General features: G+C 41.7%; 1 protein-coding gene across 1 annotated transcript in view; it reads right to left on the bottom strand.

Moving 5' to 3' along the window:
• ALPK2 (alpha kinase 2) overlaps positions 1-20,918 on the bottom strand; it is a 30,200-nt gene extending 9,282 nt beyond the window's left edge. The window contains exons 1-7 of the mRNA XM_042831141.1: positions 19,554-20,918; positions 12,878-15,749; positions 9,248-9,395; positions 6,493-6,620; positions 6,366-6,401; positions 4,322-4,596; positions 4,131-4,219 (exon numbers count right to left, since the gene is read on the bottom strand). Of these exons, the coding sequence (XP_042687075.1) occupies positions 4,131-4,219; positions 4,322-4,596; positions 6,366-6,401; positions 6,493-6,620; positions 9,248-9,395; positions 12,878-15,749; positions 19,554-20,918 (4,913 nt within the window). The remainder of the gene's footprint in view (positions 1-4,130; positions 4,220-4,321; positions 4,597-6,365; positions 6,402-6,492; positions 6,621-9,247; positions 9,396-12,877; positions 15,750-19,553) is intronic.
• Positions 20,919-21,158: the final 240 nt, after the last annotated feature.

The raw sequence follows: 21,158 nt of genomic DNA, 5'->3' as shown, positions 1-21,158 counted from the left end.
TTTATCAGTGAGACAGATAGTGGGACCAAGTTTGCCGATGACACCAAGCTGATTGGTGCAGTTGATACAGCAAAAGGAAGGGATGCCATCTAAAGGGACCTGGGCAGGCTTGAGAAGTGGGTCCATATGAACCAAAAAAGGTTCAACAAGGCCAAGTACAAGTTGCTGCGCTTGGGTCAGAGCAATCCCAGGTATGCGTACAGAGTAAGAGAACAACTCTTACTGTGTGCTCCAAGATCAGCCCTGTGGAGAAGGACTTTGGGGTTCTGATGAGCAAAAAGCTGGCCATGAGGCAGCCATGTGAACTTGCTGCCTGGAAGGCCAACAGTATTCTGGGCTGCATCAACAGAGGGAAGGCAGAGGGCAGGATGGATCACAGAATCACCGAATTGTAGGGGCTGGAAGGGACTTCCAGAGATCATCATCGCCTTGAACATTTCCAGAGAAAGAGAATCCACAACCTCCCTGGGCAGCCTTTGCCAGTGCTCCGTCACCCTCACCATGAAGAAGTTCTTTGCATATTGCTGTGGAACTTGCCACGCTCCAGTTTAAGGCAGTTTTCCCTGTCCTGTCCCCACAGTACACTGAAAAGAGGTTGGCCATGTCGTTTGACTCCTACACTTATATTTACAAACATTAATAAAATTCCCTCTCAATCTTCTCAAGGCTCTTTCTCTTTTCTCACTCAGGTCACCCAGCCTTTCCTCGCAGGGGAGATGCTCCAGGCCTTTTAGCATCTTCATGGCCCTCTGCCAGACTCTTTCCAGGAGATCCACAGTACTCAAATCCCAGGTGGGGGATTGTCCCCCTCTATTCTGCCCTTCTGAGACCGTATTTGGAGTACTGTGTCCAGGCCTGGTGTCCCCAGTACAAGAGGGATGCAGAGCTGTTGGAGTGGATCCAGAGAAGGACCATGAAAATGTTCAGAGGACTGGAACACCTCTCCTATGGAGGGAGAGATTGAGGCGTTGAAAAGGTTGAGGGAATTGAGTTTGTTTAGCTTGGAGAAGAGGAGGCTCTGGGGAGACCTCACTGCAACCTTCCAGAACTTAGAAGAAGCTTTTAATAAAGAGGAAGGAGAGCGACTTTCAAACAGGCAGATAGTGATAGAACAAGGAGGAACAATTTTAAACGAAAAGAGGAGACATTTATGTCAGATGTTAGGAGGAAAAATTCTTCACTCAAAGAGCAGTGAGCTCTGGCACTGATGCCCAGAGAAGTGTGGGTTACTCCATCCCTGGAGGGACTCAAGGTGAGGCTGAGTGGGGCCCTGGTCATAGTCATTTGGTAGGGGGCAATTAGTCCATGCTAGGAGTGGACCTGGCTCTTCCAACCGAGGACATTTTGTGCTTCCATGAGCTTATGATACTTGGTTAGCAGAGCTCTTGCTATCTGGAAAGCAGTAAACGCCTTCACAGATTGTCTGCTTTTGTTTGTGCTGGGATAACTCCGTATTAGGCAGTTTCCTGATATTGCAGTACAAATCTCCAACACTGAAATCTTAGAAGTAAGCAAAAAATCACATCTGTGTGTATTAGAGTGGAATTAAATGCTGCTTTGAGGTAAGATAATTTTGGAAAGCCATTCAGCTGACCATGTTTTCCAGGTAGTTCACAAGAACTCCTGACAGTCTCAGAACAAATGGGGGAAATGACTGTCATTAGTTTTACAAAAGCAGGTTTCCAGTTACTTGCTTTCTTACAAACAGCCTTATCTGGTAGAGAAACATTTCCAAAGGAGTGGTATATTTACTTCCAGATATACCTCTACTAGGTGGTGAAAATGTCAGGGCTATGAATGCATGGCGGTGTCCTATATACACCAAAAGGATAACTAAAAGAATCAATCATGGGTCATAGAACCATATATAAACAGAGTACTTCTGTGTAAGTCTCCTAGTCCTAAGCCACAGTCAATTACAGAAGACTGAGTAGTTTCATATCATTGAACTCTGAAAGGAGAAGAAATAGGTCCAGGGATAATAGAAGTGCTTGTAGAACTCCACTGTAAAGTAACCGTGACACCACAGGATCTCTTCTCTCTCTTTCTGTCCTGCCCCATCATAGGTGTCGAGATGCCAGTCCACTGATTATTACAGGGCAGAGCTTTCTCTGTTCTTCTCTCATTTTTCTATTATAGTTAGATGTGCACGGAGAGATTAAAGCTTTAACTGTAAAGACAACTCTGGAGAATGAAAATGACTTTTCTTTTGCTCTATTTTCCTTATAAAATACTCCTTTAAATACAATTTTGCTTTGACAAGGGTTGGCTAGAAAAAGAAGATCAAGACTTAGTATTTTGAAGGGAACAGAAAAGCAAAAAAATTACGTGCACTTTACCTCTTTTCTCTCCAGCTGATGTCTTCTAACCAACTATTTAGAATAAAACAATCAGATCTGAGCCTTTCATGTGCCTACTATTTGTGCCAGACTTCTAGGTTTTGTGCAGTACATGCTTTTTCTTTCATTTTAAAATTATATCCCACATCTACAGAAATCTCTAGAACAGAAATTCTGTAAAGAATAATGTATTTCCAAAAAGGAGGCTGATCAGCACAAATGTTTTCCTTGAAAGATTTCACTGCTATCTCCACTGCTTTTTCTAATGCTGAAAAGGTTGCTCTGAGGAGCCTTTCTAGGGGTCGCTTTTCAGGTAGAGCTGAAATGATTTGTTTGGAGAAGCTTTTGCACCTGTGTAGAAGCAGTTGCAGTGTCAATGTATTAGTCCATACTTACTGCATAATTACAAAAAAAAAAAAAAAAAAAAAAAAGGACACCCTGTGAAACGTCGTTTTGACAATTTAGCTTCCTTTATAATCCTTACATAACAGCTTCGTTTTTTTCTCTGGTCTGTCCTTTTTTTCCTGCCCTAACACACTGCCACTTCACTGCACTGACAGTTTAATCTAAGAGCTACAGATAAAATAATGCAGCCGTGTTGAGCATGTGCACTGCACACGAAGTACTCAGATGGACTTGGTCCAGCCTTCCTGTTCCCTTCTGGTGCAGCATGAAATGGCTGCCACTGTGGATGATGTGAATAGAAATTCTGCTAATTAGTGAAGAGGGGGAGATATGGTGCAGTACTAAACCACATGCTACACTTGATTAGTGAGGCTTAGCTTTTTGTAGTTTGAGTCTGCAAGATGAGTCATAAAATGTTTTATGCCTTGTCTGTGGATAGGACCCTAAGCCAATCAACTTGAGTTTTTTGTGGATGCTGCTGAGAATACAGCTCTATTTTTTTATTTTTTTTTTTCAGTAATCAGTGCACAGGAGAAAATCTTCAACTGTCTAAAAGGAGATGGAGGTTTAGCCTGCTGTAAAGCATATATAAGCAAGGCAGATGGAATTTCAACCATCCATTGCAAACTCAACCCTACATAGTAGCTTGAGATTGGAACAGCAAATCCTTCATATAAGATCTACTGCCAAATGTTCTACGTGTCATCTCCCAGCCTCAGCAGCAGAGATGACTACGTACTGAGTTGTTAGACTGATGTACACATATTGGGGAAATTAAAAATTTCTGATATGAAAGAAACTATTCCCTTTCTTCTTTAGAAATCACAGTCAGCAGACAGTGGAAGGTGTTGCACACACAGGCCAGTTGTCCTGGTTTCAGCTAGAGCAGAGCTGACTTTCTCTCGTAGTGCCTGGTATGGTGCTGTGTTTTGGCTTTAGGAGGAAAACGCTGTTGATAACACTGATATTTTAGTTGTGTCTGAGCAGGGCTGCACAGAGACAAGGACCTTTCAGCTTCTCATACTGTCTTGACAGTGAGGGACTGGGAGACAGAATCGGGACACTTGATCTCAGCCGGACAAAGGGATTCCAAACCATATGATATATGTAAAAAAACCCCACAACATAAAACAGGGGGGCAGCTGCTGCTTGGAGACTCTGTGGGCATTGGGTGGTGAGCAATTGTTTTGTACAGCACTTATTTTGTACATAAGTCTGTATATATACACACATATAATTATTCCATCTTAGTAATCTTCAAGTTCTACTTTTTTCCCCAATTCACTCTCCGAATTCCCACTGGGAGTAAGCAAATAGCTGTATGACACACAGCTGCTGCTTGGGTAAACCATAAAATCTATCTGTATGTTTACGTGTGGTACTCACTCCGGTGCTTCTCCAAAGCCTTCCAAAGGTTCAGCTTCAGCTGCATATATCTTCGCATACTCTCTTGCAGTATTTTGGACATAGCATTCCTAAGGAATATTATGCAAAACATTTGACAGGTCAGCTGTTTAAATATTTCCCAGACAGCTTTTCTCCACAATTTTCACTCGCAAAGGGCTGGGAAGCCTTACCTGCAGTGCTAGTTTGTAGTTCTTTTGAACTAGATCATCCTTACTCTTGGTCCCATATGTGATAGCATTGTGCACTTTGAGAACACAAGGGTGTCCAGGACTGAAAACTGGCACGAGGCCTTGCATCACTTTACTTCGGAAGGCTTTCCGATGCATGCCTTCACCAAAGTGAAGCTCTTCTGTAGCTAATATTCCATGCAGGTTCCCACCAAAATAGCTGTCACAGATGAAATCTTCTCTGAACATGAGTTGCATGAATTCAATTTCTTCCACACCTGAAACACAATGCCACTTTGTTCTGCACATCTTTCTGCAGTCAAGGGGAAGGGGGTGGACATGGGAGGATGAATGCGTTTCACCATATTTAGATGTTTAAATAGATATTTAAAAAGATATTTAAAGAGGAGGCTCTATGGAAACAGTGGCCCCATTTGCATTATTAAGGGCCTGGGTCCCCCCTCCTTTAAGAAACAGTCCTGCTCCATGAGAAGCCCTGTGTTTATTTTAACCAGGAACTAGATGTTTCATCTTATTCTTCAAGAAAAAAAAAAATTAAAAACAAACAAACAAACAACAAAACCCCACAGACAATTGGCTGAACAAACTTCTTTACTAGTACAGCATGTTCAGGGATGATAAACCAATTCACAATGCACTGCCTATTTTTAGTTGCAGCACAGCAAGACATATGCCGAGTGTGATTAAACACAAGATAACATATGGGGAAAGCATTCCAAATCATAATGCCTGCCTGTGTCTTGGAGTAAAGTTACACAGCAGGTGCCTTGCAAAGACCATGTGTTCAAATACAGTTTTTCTGCCAAAACAGCTTTCTGTACACTGTGTGCATCTATGTCTCTGTGTACTCAGTATTGTGCCCCATGATGCAATGCTGTTTCACTGTTTACTAAATGTGAAATGCTAGTGCATCACATTAGTGACGAGTTACAAAGACAAGTTCAACTGAATAGACTGCCATGGTGTGTACTCTGACGCCCTGCACAAACCATTCTATGCTATATGAAGGTATTTCATCAACAAAACTCCCATGAATTCAAGTGGAATTTATTCTTGATGTTAGAGCAAAGTCGAGTACAAAAAAAAAAAGGAAAGATATCTAGCAAAACATGAGCTTCCCATAGTTTACTGTGGCAAAACTCTTAAAATGTCTCTGGCAGACTGTCTGCAGATCTTTAGAATCCTGGACGTGTTTGGTCATTGCATTTCAGCCTGAAAATTTAAAGGGATCGTATACTACAGCTGAACCCAAAGCTACGCATCATCTGAAGAACCTACAAGTGCAACCACAGATCTGAACTCCGAGTATTCCTCAGATCTCCAATGAACTTTCACCTGGACTGTGTCATGCATAGGCTTATCAATTTACACAGTGCCCTGTACCTTCATAAATGCACTTTCCTCAACAGAATTCAAGCCCAAGTTCTAAACAGCTGTATTCACATAATTACCCAAAATAATAAGACCTCACTGGATGAAGCCGTAAGAAGCCTGGTCTCACCCCATACCTAACTCTGCTTTGAACAGAAGATGAGCCCGTAGGGTTCCTTCCAACCTGAGTTGTGATACAGTCCTATAATTGTGTGAGAGATAAAAACCAAAATCATGATACAGAGCAAATTAGGAGACTCAGCTGCAACTGGTTACACTGCTGCACTCCAGCTATTTGCTAACCAACTACAGTTCACTACAACTGTCTTAGCATGGCTATTCATTTCCTTATTCAAAGGGTTCCACATCTGAAAAGTTCCTTAGAGCTCACTCTATGTCTTGGGCCAAATTCACAAAGACAGTGCAGCTTCTTAGTAACTTCATAAATTCTTAGATAACAATAAGCAACAATAAACCCAGTTCAACGGAATGTAGAAAGATTTGAGAATAGTTTGTACCTCAAAATCAAGAGCCTGCACATTTTGGATGACTAAGCTGCTAATTATTTTGGCTATGTTTTTTCATCCTTTTTTCTATTTGGAAGGAAGAAGGAACAAAGATTTAATCACACAATTTACTAGATGCGCATGCTTACCTTCAAAATTCTGAAAACTTGAGAGATGTTCCAAGACTGCAAAGAAACAAAGAAAGAGACTTTCAAGAAATATGAATGGAAACTGTCATTGTCGTTAGTACTAAATGAATTATAAACTAGTATTTACCTTCAGAAGTCAGATTGAACTCAGCAGTCACCCTTCCGTATGTGTTACTCAAGCAGCAATAATACATTCCTTGGTCTTTGTTACTGGCTTTAGCTATTGCCAAAGAGACGGGAGAGTCATCCTGGGCACTGGAACAGAATACGTTCATTTTTCATGTGAATATTTCTAAAGGATATTTCCATGTATCTGTCCCTGAAATTTCTGTCTATGTCGTGAAGACTTATTCAAAACAGGTGCAAGTAGATAAAATATTTTATTTATTTCAGCCTCTTAGAAGCATTCATTCTATTAAGTGCTTCACAATAGATTTTCCTACTACACTCTGAGATAAACTAGCTCAACTAAATTTGTATACAAAGAATTAAATCACATATTAATATAATATTCCCATTCATATCATGGCATATACATAAAGTACAATGGTGCTACAAGAAAATATAAATCTTCCTGTTGATACATACAATATTTGGAAAACTGTGCACTGGAATATTTGGAAACACTGAGCAGTGGCAGGGAGCACTGACTGATGTGACTGGAAGCAATAGGCTTTGTGCGGACTGGAAACCAAGCCTGATCCTGGCTTTGCACAAGTTAGCAAAGTTTCAGTTTAGCCGACTATATGATTAAGTTTTGGTATGTACATCAATAAATCTTGTGCAGGAGTGAGTATTAAAACTTGCTGACTGAATTCAATCCGGGTTAGTTAAGAAGAGGTTTAATTAAGAATGTACTTATTACTCTGCTGCGCTCTGGAGCCAGTGTGCTTAACAATTTTTATTTTCTTGTTCTCAGCTGGCGTCAGTTTTAGAAATACTTCGTCTGTTTTCCCTGTGTTTACAGATTTCCCCCCATTTTTCCAATAATGTCCAGTTTTTGCTTTGTATTCTCTTTTCTTCTGTGCCTCTCCCCATTCCATCTTTGTAATTTCTCACTCAGTATTTCCCACTCATTTGCTTTCATTTTTCAAGCTAGATATTTGCTGTTTGACATCTGTGTATGCAGCTTCAGTGATGGACCACCAGCAAATGTTATTGGAGAGGGTGCAGTGGCACAGGAGTGCAGATGCAGTACTTACAGATGCAAGCTAACTCTGGAAGCAGTAAAACCACAGAGAAACAGTGCTATGTCTAAGTGCCATGCTTTTCCTTTTAAACCACAAAGATCTTCAACTGCACCACACTGGATGTCCTTGGAAGTGCTTCTCAGCAATCGCAGACAATCCACACACGGATTATGGAGACTGGGCCGCTGTGTTTTAAGTCTTCTTTGAAGTGGATTAGTGAAGGTGTGCACAGTTTTGTTGGTATTCTTGCCAGCATTAAGTTTCATGAACTTTGGAACACTGGGGAACTAATTCTACCCAACACTAGTTTCTAAATGAACTGACTTAGCATGTATTAATGTCACTATCAGTATGTATTTTTCAATACATTTTCCAATATATTGACAGGTTTATATATTGACATATATTGACATTTATCCAATCCAGTATCCATCCAATATATTGACATTTTAAAGATTTGTTGCATAATTTCTTGCGATTTCTTCCTATTGATAGAAAAAGTTAAGATATATATGATCCACATTATGTAATCATAAAGATTTATGTATATTTCCAATGCAACAAACAGTGCTTGGGTTCAAACAAAACTGTCAGAACTACTGGTTGGATTTCAGCTTTGATTAAAGGGAGGCTTAAAGGGAGAACTTTACTGAACATTGTGCAATAAAAATGGTAACTACGAGTCTCTTCTGATTTGTTATCACACATCGTATTTAACAATGCAAAACTAATTCATCCTTCATCATTGCAGCGTTTCTTCATTAAAACACAGCGAAATTACCTAGCACGTAATATTATATGGTAATATCCACAACCAACGTGATAACACAATAATCAAAAACAGTTTGGGTAAAATGACAAGAATCAGGATGACATGGGAAGTCTCAAAAATTCATATTTGCTCTCCACTTAAAATAGTATCTTAGCAGATGCTTTCCTATAAAAATTCCAGATTAAGCAGAATCGTGCCTTCTGACGGAAACATCTTTCCTTCTTTTGCCTCGAGTAGTGTTCATTTTGATTTTTTGAAACACAAACGAATTTCAAGAACTACGTTTTACAAAACATTTACTGCACAGTGGAAAAAAAAACTTATTTCATAAAAATGTGGTTTTAGGACGCACTGGAAATGATCCCGATAAAGACCTCAAGAGGCTTTTATTTTCCACCCTTCTCGCTGCACTGCCTCTAGTCACTTGGTGTCAAGTTAACTGGCTGTGTTGATGGGAGAGATCATTTTCCTGAAATACAACTCTGTCTTTTAGTCCAATCAGCTTCAAGCTCCATTTGATACAGAATATGAAGTTCAAAGAGTGATCACTTCAAGCTCTACACTGCATGCTAGTTGGTTCAGCAGTTCATTTCCAACACACGAGGACAGCCTGCCACATTAACCAGGCGTGTTTATATCGCTTGGCCTGGAGACTGAAACTTCATATGACCTTTTACTGCACTTGAAAGTTCCATGAGACTGGTTATGAATGAGCTGAGAGGAATTACGAGTGATGGAATGCAAACTAGAACAAATGAATGCACTGTGTGAAGACACGCTTTTTAATCACTCTGTTAATATATTTTGTTCACCAATAATACTGATGCTGTTACTACATTTAAAGAGTCAGTCGCTGCCCAATAGAGTATTTTCACAGCAGCTACTCAGAAGCTGTCAGCCTGACAAAAACGTTCACTTACTTTCTCTGCAGCTGAGCTAGTAGCTTGGAGTCTTTAGTCCATGTAATGGTGGAGTCTCCATGAATATCTCCAAACTGACAGCACAGCTTGATATTTCCAGAGCAGTCGGGGAACAGCTCTGCTTGGATTTTCTTCAGCAGCTTGGGAGCTTGAAACAGAAGAGCTGTAGTTTAGGACTGGAAGATCATGAGAGCGTTTTGGAATTTTAATGGAATTCCAGAATGTTCTGCACACACTAACAACATGAATCCGGCAATACTGGTAAAGAGCCACATTTTTTTATAGTACAGAGACCCAAGGGTTTAAAATACAGAGGTTTTAAAAGACTCATTCAGTGCCCCCATAGTCAGTGGAAATGTTTTCAATGCAAAGACATTCTGAATTTACGGAATAAAACCAAGGGAAGCTCTATTTTGAAAGGGCAACAACATAAAATGACTTCTTGCTCAGAACACATTCTCACTGACTGAATGGGTAGCTAGTTTTGTTGGTACAAGAACAGACACCACAAAGGTCCAGCACACCATGGGGTTACAACGTTAGAATTCACCTAGCTGAATTCTTGTAACTGGTGCATTTTTTAACCCACTCACAGATTTTGAGAGAAACTACTCCAAGTCCCATGAGGCACCCGGTCTGCAGGGTGCTCTTGTGACACATCTAATCCACACTGCCAGCATTGGTTTTTATTGTAAGGTGCAGCGATGGTCCCATTTCCTTTAAACACAGCTGGAGGGAGGAACCCACACTCAGCGGTTAGATATTGACTCCACCAATAGCACAAGCACTTGGCAATGGCTGTGGCCTTTATTTCCTTCTCCAAATAATTCATTTCCTGCATCTAAAGCAAGTCACAGAGTCACAGAGTCACAGAGTCACAGAATGGCCAGTGTTGAAAGGGACCTCAAGAATCATGAATCTCCAACCCCCTGCCACACGCAGGGCCACCAACCTCCACATTTCACAGCAGCCCAGGCTGCCCAGGGCCCCATCCAACCTGGCCTTGAACACCTCCAGGGATGGACGGGGCATCACAGCCTCTCTGGGCAGCTGTTCCAGCACCTCACCACTCTCATAGCAAAGAACTTCCCCCTGACATCCAACCTAAATCTTCCCTCCCTCAACTTCAAACCATTTCCCCTTGTCCTGCCGTTATCTACCCTTTCCAAGAGTTGACTCCCCTCCTGTTTGCAGGCTCCCTTTAGGTACTGAAAGCTGCCATGAGGTCACCCCGCAGCCTTCTTTTCTCCAGGCTGAAGAAGCCCAGCTCCCTCAGCCTGTCCTCGTAGGGGAGGTGCTCCAGTGCCCTGATCATCTCTGTGGCTCCTCTGGACCCTCTCCATCAGCTCCCTGTCTTTCTTGTACTGGGGGCTCCAGACCTGGACACAGCACTGCAGATGGGGCCTCACAGGAGCAGAGCAGAGGGGGACAATCACCTCCCTGTCCCTGCTGGCCACCCCTCTGCTGATGGAGCCCAGGATGCCATTTGCTTTCCAGTCCCTACTTTCCAGTCACAGGACTTGGTACTTTTACCAAAGATGGACCACTGTGCAGAGACAATCAATTATTGAGGTTCCAGAAACAAAATATCCTGCCCAGCTCAGCGAAGGCCCTGATGGCTCAGCTCCCTGCTCAGGCACATGGCTGTGGCATCAGGAACCCAGGGCTCAGGGTGTAGGCTGGAGCCCGCACGATGTGTCCTGGGCAACGGTGCTGGTCACAAAGCCTGAGAGAGATGGGGAGAGTCACTCTTTGCCTTGAGAAAAGAAGTTAAGAAATGGGTTTTGCTTATTTTTGTTGTGAGAGGGAATGGACATACGCTTAGGGAGAGGTTTGGGAATCATGACACATCCCTGCACTCGAGTGAGACATCCCTGCCAGGCGTAAGGGATGCAACATGCTGGGTGTCGTGTTTCCTGCCGTGTTAATTCTGCTGCACACTGAATGAGCTGGCATGACACTTCTCTCTCAGGAATCCCCATGCCAGCAGCCTAACTTTCCCCCTCTAATGCCCAAGGAATGCTGAATCCGACCCAAGGGGTCAGGCACCTGGGATTCACTGCTATGTTTGCCTTGTAACCACTTAAGTCCTTAGGCCTAAGAACCTTCATGAATCAGGGCTGAAATGGCGCAGAGAGTATGTGACAGCACTGGAAATAGAACGAAAGGCTCCAGTTTTCCTGCCCTGGCCACAGAGCAAATTCTGTTGGACGTGAAAATAATACAAAAGAGAATGTCCTCAGTGAATGCCATGCTAAGCATACCAGCCTCTCCATAATGCTGGGAAAAGGACCATGCAGACGCTCTGAAGTATAAACACACACTGACTTCAATATGGACTGCAGCTGGTCAGAAGCAGAAGAAAATCCAGCTCAACAATGAAAAGCTAAATGTTTAAAACATTCTTCAAGTCCAGGCTTAGACACCTGGAAAAGCTAGGCTCTTCTCAGTAGTTGCTGTTTTCTTGTTACACTTTGGATGAATGTGTCTCTCCTTCTCCCATACACGAGGTTCTCTGGTAATTTCTGATAGAGCTCTGTGCTTCCAGTTACCCTTCTTGGGCCAGGAGACATATTAGCAGACCTCCTTGTACAAATTCCCACCATGTCTAGCCTTTTTTCCTGCTCAGTGTAGCTCATCTCCCATCATTCCCTTTCACAGTCATTTCTTGTAGGCAAAAACACACTTGCAAAGGACACATGTGAATAAAGTTGCTTTTTAAAGTCTGATCAGACTGCACTTTAATTAGAATCTCTGACAAGCATCACAGTTTTTTAGCTTGCCTTGAGTCACTGTTCAGTCTTATCTGATCTTTAAAATTATTTCAGTATATGAACATAAAAAGCAACATTAAAAGGTGAAAGAAAGAGCTTGATCCTTGCAAAGTATCCATAGAAACCACAAACATCTCATCTGTCTAGCTGTTACACTGCTGCTCCCATCTGCATTTCGTTTTATCCATTAGCAATCTCCTAGGAGCCCTGATAAACAACCTTCTTCTCATTTCATTTCTGTGCTTTTTTTTTTAAGGTCAGTTTAAAAATGCTAATTTCATCAGTGTCATTTTTGAGCAATAGCAGTGAAAAGGAATGCAGAACCAGCCATCAGTCATCAGATAGAACTGCAAAACATTATGTTTATCAGTGGCACTCTACTAGTAACAATAATACTTTGCTAGCAATAAAACCATTTCGAAATCAAGATAGCATAATTGCATTTAGGAGCCACCGTGTAGGAGCATAACTGGGAACACTGCCCATAGGAACATAACAACGTGATAGTACTGGGCTAGCAGCTGCTATACTGTGCTGTCATGTGCTACCACCATGCTATCCACCTCTATAATAACTGACTTGAGTTGACAAAGAAGTAGCTAATTCAAAAAGGATATGAAGTTGATAAATGTATTTGCCAGGTAGGAAAAGGATTCTAGGGAGATATCAGTTCTGTGGCATAGGGATACAAACAGTTAAGTCATCACAATGAGAAATTAACATCAGTGATGGCAAGACACTTCTGATTGATGCGATTTTGACTGAAGAAGGCTTGCGGAGTGTTTAACCATTATTATCTTCCTACTGAAGACTGAAGGATGGGAAAGGGCCGAAACAAAAATCAGTTTTCTCTTACCTTTGCTATCCTTTTTTGAAATTAGCTTCCTTTGCTCTTTTTTGTTTTCTTTGTAGACGATGTTGGCCTCACTTTTAACACAGCTAGGATCCTTACTAGCATTTCCTCTCTCTGACAGTCGGGGCTTCTTTGATAGTGTTGCTGGAGGTAATTTCTTCTTTGCCCCAGTGGCTACATTCCCACTCCTTGCTATGTGTTGTTTACATTTGATGGGCTCAGGCTCAGCAACAGTTGGTAAACTCTGGCAGGTCTTCGATCTTTCTTGATTCTCTAGCCTTTTTGCATTAACAGGGAATGGATCATAGGCGGTCAATGCGAGGGAGTATGGCTGAGTAGTGCTGTAGGGTGGTTGCCTTTGAAAATAGAGGTTGTCTCCTGAATCAACTGGTGGCAAACCAGCTAAACCATCTGCTGCAGTCTCTGGTGTCATGACTTCTCCATCTTTATGGCACTGAGTAGGCTTAATTGAATAGTCAAACTCAGTCAGCTTGCTGGAAGAGGTCAAATCAGGAGAGGACTGCTTAGTGATATTATTGCTAATCTGTCTCTGAGCCTTGGAGCTAATTAAAGTGTGCAAAGGAAACTTCCTTTCAGCATCGTCTGGGCTGTACTCAATAGCTCTTTGAATCTCTTGCTTGTTTTCACTCAAGTTTGCTCTCTCCTTGTGTGCTTCAGGTACCTTGTGGAACTCATCCTGCAATGCTTTGCAGAAAGGTCCCAACTTACTCATTTTTTCATCTACTTTGACAGCAATTTGTGTGCATTCTGCTTGTGCTTGACTTCCTGTGCCAGATGATCCCATTGCTGACAAACTGTGATCCGTGCCCTTTGACTGATTTACAGGTATGAAGAATGGTGATGTTTCTCCCACGGTTACTTGCTGGATGCCCATCTGATTGCTGACATCTCTGTAATCATCGTTTGCTATGTTGCTGTACTCATTTTGAACTGCTCTTGGCAGTGGGGTACTCACTGATGCTGATGTTACATTCCCATTATTTGAAGAATCTGGTTTTAGCTCTTCATGAGACTTAAAGGTGTTGTCAAGGAAAAATACCTGTTGTTCTGACATGTTGGGAGGGGAAGCTGCAGGCTGACTCTCTGGAACGTCTCTAACTCCTGAGCTGCAGGAAGTTTCAGCCCTTTGTTCATCAGCTATGCAAATGCCTCTCTGTTCTTTTTCTGTTTCACTTGGTTCATACTGGGGCACTTCTACACAAAAATGTGTTAATAAGGGATTCTCAGAAGAGGGAGTGAATACAGTTTCTTTTTCCTGTAATTCCGTCATTTGGCATGCATTGTGAGGTAGATTCTTACATGTTATGTTTTCAGGAGTCTTAATTAAATTGGGCAGTTTCATTACGTGACTGTACTTCTCTGCATTAGAAACAACTGAAACATCTTGACAGCCATCATTTCTAAAAAGATGATAACTGCCAGAATTAGTGCCATTTTGTGCTTTCAAGTCTGAGTGATTTCTTCTCTCATGCAAATCACCTTCACAACTTTCATGTATGGCGTTAACAGAAGTGTGTTTTCCATGTGTAAACTGATGGGTATTTTCACCAGAGGAACTACTGGGGAGAACAAATTTCCCTTCAGGGAAATATGTCAGTTTATTTCTTGCTGGATAGCAGTCTTTAAAATGACAGTCATCTTCATCTGTGCTCTTAGTTATAGTCTTATGTACCAAGGGTTTGTTCTGCTCAGTGTGAAGTAATTGCCTACTTGTCCCGTGTGACTTATCTAACACAGAAGCTGAATTTTCATTGTCACTTGCTAAATTGCTACTCTGAGTACTTTTTAATACTTGAAGGGATTCCACATCACATGTCTGGAAAGCGTTATTAACAGCAAGCTTTCCTTCCCAAGAAACTGTCATTCGAATGGATCCATTATTGTCAGTTATTATTTGATTTGGCTTCTTCTCCAAACACACCTCTCTATTTAAGACATCTTTTGAAGTACAAACAGGTAGTGTTTCTGCTTTATTTCCACTGCTAGAACTTAGACATTTACCATCTGCTTCTGTAAGAAAAACATTTCCTCTGGATACACTATTATATGCTTCATCTGTTTTCGGTAGGATATTAGAAACATTGCAGTCTTCTTTCTCTGTTCTTTCTCTAGTAGGTGGTTGTGTAATAGGTTCCTGCTGTTCTATCAGATTTTGAGGCAAAGGATGATCAAAACAGGTCTCCTGCAAGAAGTTCATTTCTGTGACTCTGGTATCTGTCGGCCTCATTTCTAAACTTGTGATTCCACAGTTTTCAAATGGGATTTGACAGTCTGAGTCATCTTCGTGAAAAAGTTTCCACAGTTTGTCATGCACTGCAGCTAAATCGGCTTCTCCTTTGCACCCAGGTTCTCCAGATTCCAGAACTGACTGGGGATTAGCTTCAAACAGGGACGCATCACATGATATACTGCAGAGAGTATCTGTGTCATTGCCATCACGTGAGTCAAAATCAAACCTTTGCCCTCTCTCCCCTGGCTCATCACATAGCTTTGCAGAAGAGAGAACAGCACATAAACATTCTTGTTTATCAGGAACAGAGTCTGTGTCCCATAAAGGAAAAGGTGGAGTGTCATTCTTAGACTTGTTGTCATTACTACTAATACCCGTTCCTTGTTCCCAGAAGACTTGTTGGTGACAACTCTCTCTCTTATCACAAGGAGCATCGTGTTGAGAATAGGCCTGTAAATTTGCATTTTTTGCTTGTGATGTCTTCTCGGTACAGAGTGCTTCTGAAGCTGAATGGATGACTCCTACACTCTCGCAAGTCATGAAGATGCCTTCCTTTTCTGTTTCAGGCTCTATACGTTGTCTGTCACAATTTCGGGCACAGGTTTTAAGACTGTCACCTTGCTTCTACAAATAAGAAAGAAAAAGAAACATGATGGAATTGAAAATTAGGATTGTTGCTTGGCACAGACCCAAACTAGAATCTTGAATTGAAATGCATCTGATTATTTTGTTGCTGTTGTTGATTCAGTTTTTATATTTGTCAATACCCATAGCTCATGAATAGCTTGTCCCTCATCAGATCAGGGTGCCCAAGGCCCCATCCAGCCTGGCCTTGAGCACCTCCTCTAGGGACTTTTCAGAGCAGCCTGTGCCAGGGCCTCACTGCCTTCACAAATCTCCTCTTTTTAGTTTAAATCTGTACTTCTCATCCTATCCATTCTCTGATAAAATCCCTCTCCATCTTCCTTACAGGCCCCCAACATGTGTAGTAACTCTTACTCATCATTGTTTTGGGGAGTCAGTCCTCACCCTTAGTATTTACTGCTTGCCATTAAACCTGTTCCTATCTGACAGCTGGCCTTCAAGAAACCATTTGCTGGATTTCAATCTGATCCCCCTTGAACTGATTCCTATCACAGATGTACAGGCACCCTTTCGATTTCCTTTTCTTCTTCTGATGTATAACCCAATTCCTTCCTTCCCTTACTTATCCCCACGTTTCTTCTTGCTGCTCCCAGCACACACCCTCTCTTTCACGGCAGTGTTGGAACACAGTGCACAACTGCATTTCTGCACTCACTAAGCTCAGCCCCCTCAACAAAACACGCGGAACTGCAGTCCTCCATCACACATGGCAGCTCCTAGGATATCACACAGCAGCAAATCTTTGCCAGTACCACAGTGGACAATTTCACTGGCCTATGCAATTCTTGCAGTTTTGGCTGCCCTGGAATCTGACAAAATCCTCTTGTTCGCTGCCAGACTACCCAATCACATGGATGATTTGTGCCAGTCTTCCTTCCCTACTTTGCTATAATGAAATTCAGAAATATCTAGAGGTGATATAAATTTAAGGATAATCAAACTGAGTTGTAACTCAGATTTTATGAGAACAAGCTGTTCTGACTTGATAGAGAACAAAATAATCAGCAAAGAGAATCTCTGGCAGGATGAACAGAGGATCTGGCAGGATGAACAGCAGGAAAAAAATCCTCCATAAATAAGCTACCACAACATACCATTCTTCGTGAGCTAACAGTATAGACAGTAAAAATTATGCTTATGCCATGGAATCTCTCTGAACCTCCCAGTTCCAGCAGGACTTTAACCACAAGTCATATGAAGAGCAGCTGAAGGAACTGGGATTGCTTTGTCTAGAGAAGAGGAGGCTCAGGGCAGGCTCCCTGAAAGAAGGCTGTTGAGAGGTGAGTGTTGGCCTCTTCTGCCAGGTAACAGAAATAGGATGAGAGAAAATGGACTCTTGTTGCACTGAGGAGGTTCAGATTGAGTATTAGGAAGAATGTCTTCTCTGGAAGAGTGGTCTGGCTCTGCAACATGTTGTTTAGGGAGATCTCCAGCATCCCTGGAGATCTTTAAGAAAAGGGTAGACGTAGCACTCAGGGCCATGGTTCGGTGGGAAATATTGGAGGTAGGTGGATGGTTGGTCTAGGTGATCTTGGAGGGTTTTCCAACCCTTCGTGATTCTCTGATTCTATGCAAATCACTGACATTCAGTAGGCCAGATAATGCTGGCCCTGACTGAAATTCAGGAGGATCTCATGCTGAGGGTGCTGGCTGAATACTAGGTAAGGATGGCGTCTTGAATGAAAACTTTGCAGACCTGAAGCTTCCTGGCTCTCTTGCATGTAATATCATACAGCCCATACCGTTTTTTTTTTTTTTTTGTTATATTATTAGGTTGTTTTCCAACATTAAATAAATACAGTATTTCACCTGGCACTAGACCAGGAAGGGCGCAGGAAGAGTCAGCAGCTTCCCACTTTGTCTATCTAATGGCAGGAGGTCACCCAGGACAGCAGCTGGACAGGACAGACTGCAATTTCCAGTAAGAGGCTGCTTGGCATCGAGGAGAATGGGAAAGAAAGGAAGTGTAAATCCTAGAGTAATTAGTGCTGTTGCTCTGTGGCTGCTATGTAGCTCTAAGCAGATCTGATCCATCCCAGAGAAGGAAAGCAGAAAACTGTTCAAAAGTGGTTACCGATGATTTTTCCTACAAAATGTCCCTGGCAGAGCTGTCTCAAACACGGAGCTCCAGCTAATGCAACCGTGTGCTTCTACGTAAACCTCTGTGCTGCAATAGGAGGTTGATTCTCTCTAGCCTTTCTTAGGTTACAGTAGCAGATTGTTGACGAGTTTCTGGCTTTCTCTATGGGTCTTGTGAGAAGCTGCCCACCTATTTCTTGCGTCGTGGACAGTAGGTTCTAGATGGGATAGATTATTTGGTTCCCTGTCAAGATCACATAGTTTGGAATTTACCTCTAAATTTAATCCTCATGCTCTTTGTGATTTAAAACCCGGATTTGGGGGTGTGGTAATATTCCCTTTTCTGTGCAGGCATTTCTGTCCTATTTAATTTTTAACTAATATAGAGTTTTAGTCATGGATGCCCGAAGAATCCCTATTGACTGCAGGTAGAAAGAATCTTAACTAGCCAATCTGAAACCTGGCTGTGGAACTTACACCAGTGTAAGCTGCTCTTTACTAGTTCTGGTATTTAAGTTATTGTACTGCATTTGGAAAAAGCGAAAAAATGCCTCATGCAAAGCACAGCAGCACAAAACATCAGGAAATTATTAGTCAGTCGATTTCAGTAGGGGACTGTTCTCTGTCTGTAAGTACATTATGCGCTGCTAAAATGTGATGGGAATTTTATGTACCATAAAAACAGAGAAACTTATGGATGCTTTTCAGGCCTAAGAATTTAGCGACTTTTGATTGCTTAAGGCACTCCAGTGATCAGATTATGGTCAATCTCTGATTCTCAACTGGGAGACATTATTAAACAATATAAATGAGGCAGGGCTGCAGAATTGGAAAAAGCTTGTGTTTATTTTTTTATAACTTTTATTTTTTTTGTGTGTGTGTGCACTCGGCTATGTACTTTAAAATCAGTAAAGTGAGAATATTTATGATGTAATACTCATAAATATATATCTTCAGACTTCACTATCAGAAATAAAAAGTTTGACCCAATTCTCACTTAGGAAAGTCGGTGGAGCACTGTTTCAGTGATACAGTGCTGCCAGCATGCTGATTTCCCACGTCAATTTCCAACTGCATAAAATATGTATGTCCTTGGAGAGCATCAATTTGGTGGCCTGATGTGTTATTGCTTTTTACATTTCCACTGGAATGTCTAAACTTTTCATTGCTTTGCTTTTAAAAAGAAAAGCAGAGCTCTATTTATCTCCGTAACATTAATGCTCTGGATTAAATTCCCCTCCTTGGTATAAATTCAGAGTAAACCTTTGTCGATGTTTAAAGCTTCCAGCACCATAAATGGAGACAATTTTGCTCTTTGAATATAAACTAAAGTAAATCAAGCTGTTCTCTGCTCACAAAAGAGATGTGAGAAACTTTCTGGCTGAAAGAAACATTACTTTGATAAGACCTGTGCGATAGCCAAAATATCAGATTTCCCTATCCAGCTGTCCAGAGTCCCATTAGTGCCTCTTACTATTATCAGTCTCACTCTATAATTAGAACAGCTTATGGATTATTTGGGCCTTTTTCAAAACCAGATTTCCTTCCCAGACGTAGCTGTCATTCAGAAGTGCATGAATAGTATCTTTCAAAGTAATTTAAATTTGCATTATTTTGTGACAAACAGGGATGAAAACCATTCAGATCAGTAGAACAGCTCTTACTATCAAATGATAAACACTTTACTTACTTTACTTTACTTACCCTGGGTGAGACGTTTTCATATGGCACCTGATTTTGCTCAGACAAATCCCACGTCCTTTTCTGTTCCCAATGAGAGTCCTTATCTGCCTCTTCTGTATGACACAAACCAGCCTGCATTTGTAAGCTTTCTGTCTCCTCACAGATTTGTGTTGAAAGGACACCTTCCTGACTTGGGAACAAAGCGCTGGATTCAACTTCTGCTGCAGTCTGAAAAGACTGACCTATATTACTTACATATCTGCAAAGCTCTTTAGGATTCAACAACTTTAAAAGGTTTCTTCTTAGACTTTCTGTTAAGGTAGAGACAGCATGCCTTGCATTTTCTTCCAGCAAATTTCTTCTCCCTTCTTCTGGTATCAGTGAGCTTTCACCCGCCAAGTCTGTGTCTATAGTGCCTCCTGTCATTGTTTCTGAAGTCAGATTTGTCAAAGCAGCACCTGTGTCACTAGCAGAGAAGCCCGCCATTGCATGCTCATTATCCGCACTCCGTGGTTTATCGGTTGAGAAACCTGCAGCTGACTGTACACTTCCATTATCTTTTTCTTCCATTTTAAGATAGTCATTTTCAAGGGCTGCAGGTGCAACTGGCACTTTACAGTTCTCTTTGTCTTTCAAACCAGTAGTTTTCTCTCGGTGTTGTCCAACAGTGAGAGTCATCTCCGTCTGCAGAGTGGACTGGCTGTAAGTAGAGGGGTCTCTCCTTACATTTACTCCTTTGAATTTTGAGTGATGACCACAGAGGCCAATGGTGGTATCCATAGGCGTAGTGTTATCTGACACTTGAAACAGGCACGGCATTTCACTGAGGAAGTAAGCACACCCATCACAATCCTTACTGAGCTTTAAATCGTCTTCATCATCGCTTTCTAATAAAAACCGTAATTTCTCTTCCCAGATTTCACTGTCACGTACCGTCAGCACATCTGAACATTCTAAAAACTCGGGGCCATAATCATAAAGGTCATCACTTACACTGGGATAGATCTCCAGAATGCTATCAGCATTTTCAGAATCATCTGTTACAAAATAATTCACATTTACTACGGGACCGTCCCGCTCACTCAGCAGGGTGTTCCTGGCTAGAGACCTGTGGAGTTCAGTCTGTTCACATGCCCGGACATCTGCCAGGGAATGGCCAGAAACAAAGTCTTCCATGTGAAGGCAGCAGTTGTCTGTACAATCACTGAACAGATCTGTAGGGTGGGAATGCACCTGTCTGCTGCAATTTTTCTCTGCTTTTCCAGCAGCGACACAGACCATGCTGTTAAAATTACTTAGGACATCACCATTCTGTGATACATCCCTTGCACAGCAAGTATTTTCCTCCGTGTTAAATAAGTTTTCAACACCTGTGTTGTCTTCCATGTTATGCAAGTATTTTCAGGATTCCTCACATCTGAACAATACTTTCTTGTGTAATAAAACACTGATTTTTGAAGAGCTAGAATTTGTTGAAATTAACGTGGGGTATTCCTCGTAGGCATAACTCTTGTGCTGTGAAAAATGTTCCTCATTTTGCTCATTTTAGTCTCAAGTTTCCCTCAGAGTCATTCAGGTCAGCAAGAATTCTGGGGAAGCCACGATTTTTGTGCATCATTCAGCAAG

This window comes from Centrocercus urophasianus, unplaced genomic scaffold, assembly GCF_019232065.1.
Source record: "Centrocercus urophasianus isolate 14NV4802_14NV808 unplaced genomic scaffold, USGS_Curo_1.0 seq_35, whole genome shotgun sequence".
NCBI classification, from domain to species: Eukaryota; Metazoa; Chordata; class Aves; order Galliformes; family Phasianidae; genus Centrocercus; species Centrocercus urophasianus.
This window is presented reverse-complemented; position numbering and strand designations above follow the sequence as displayed.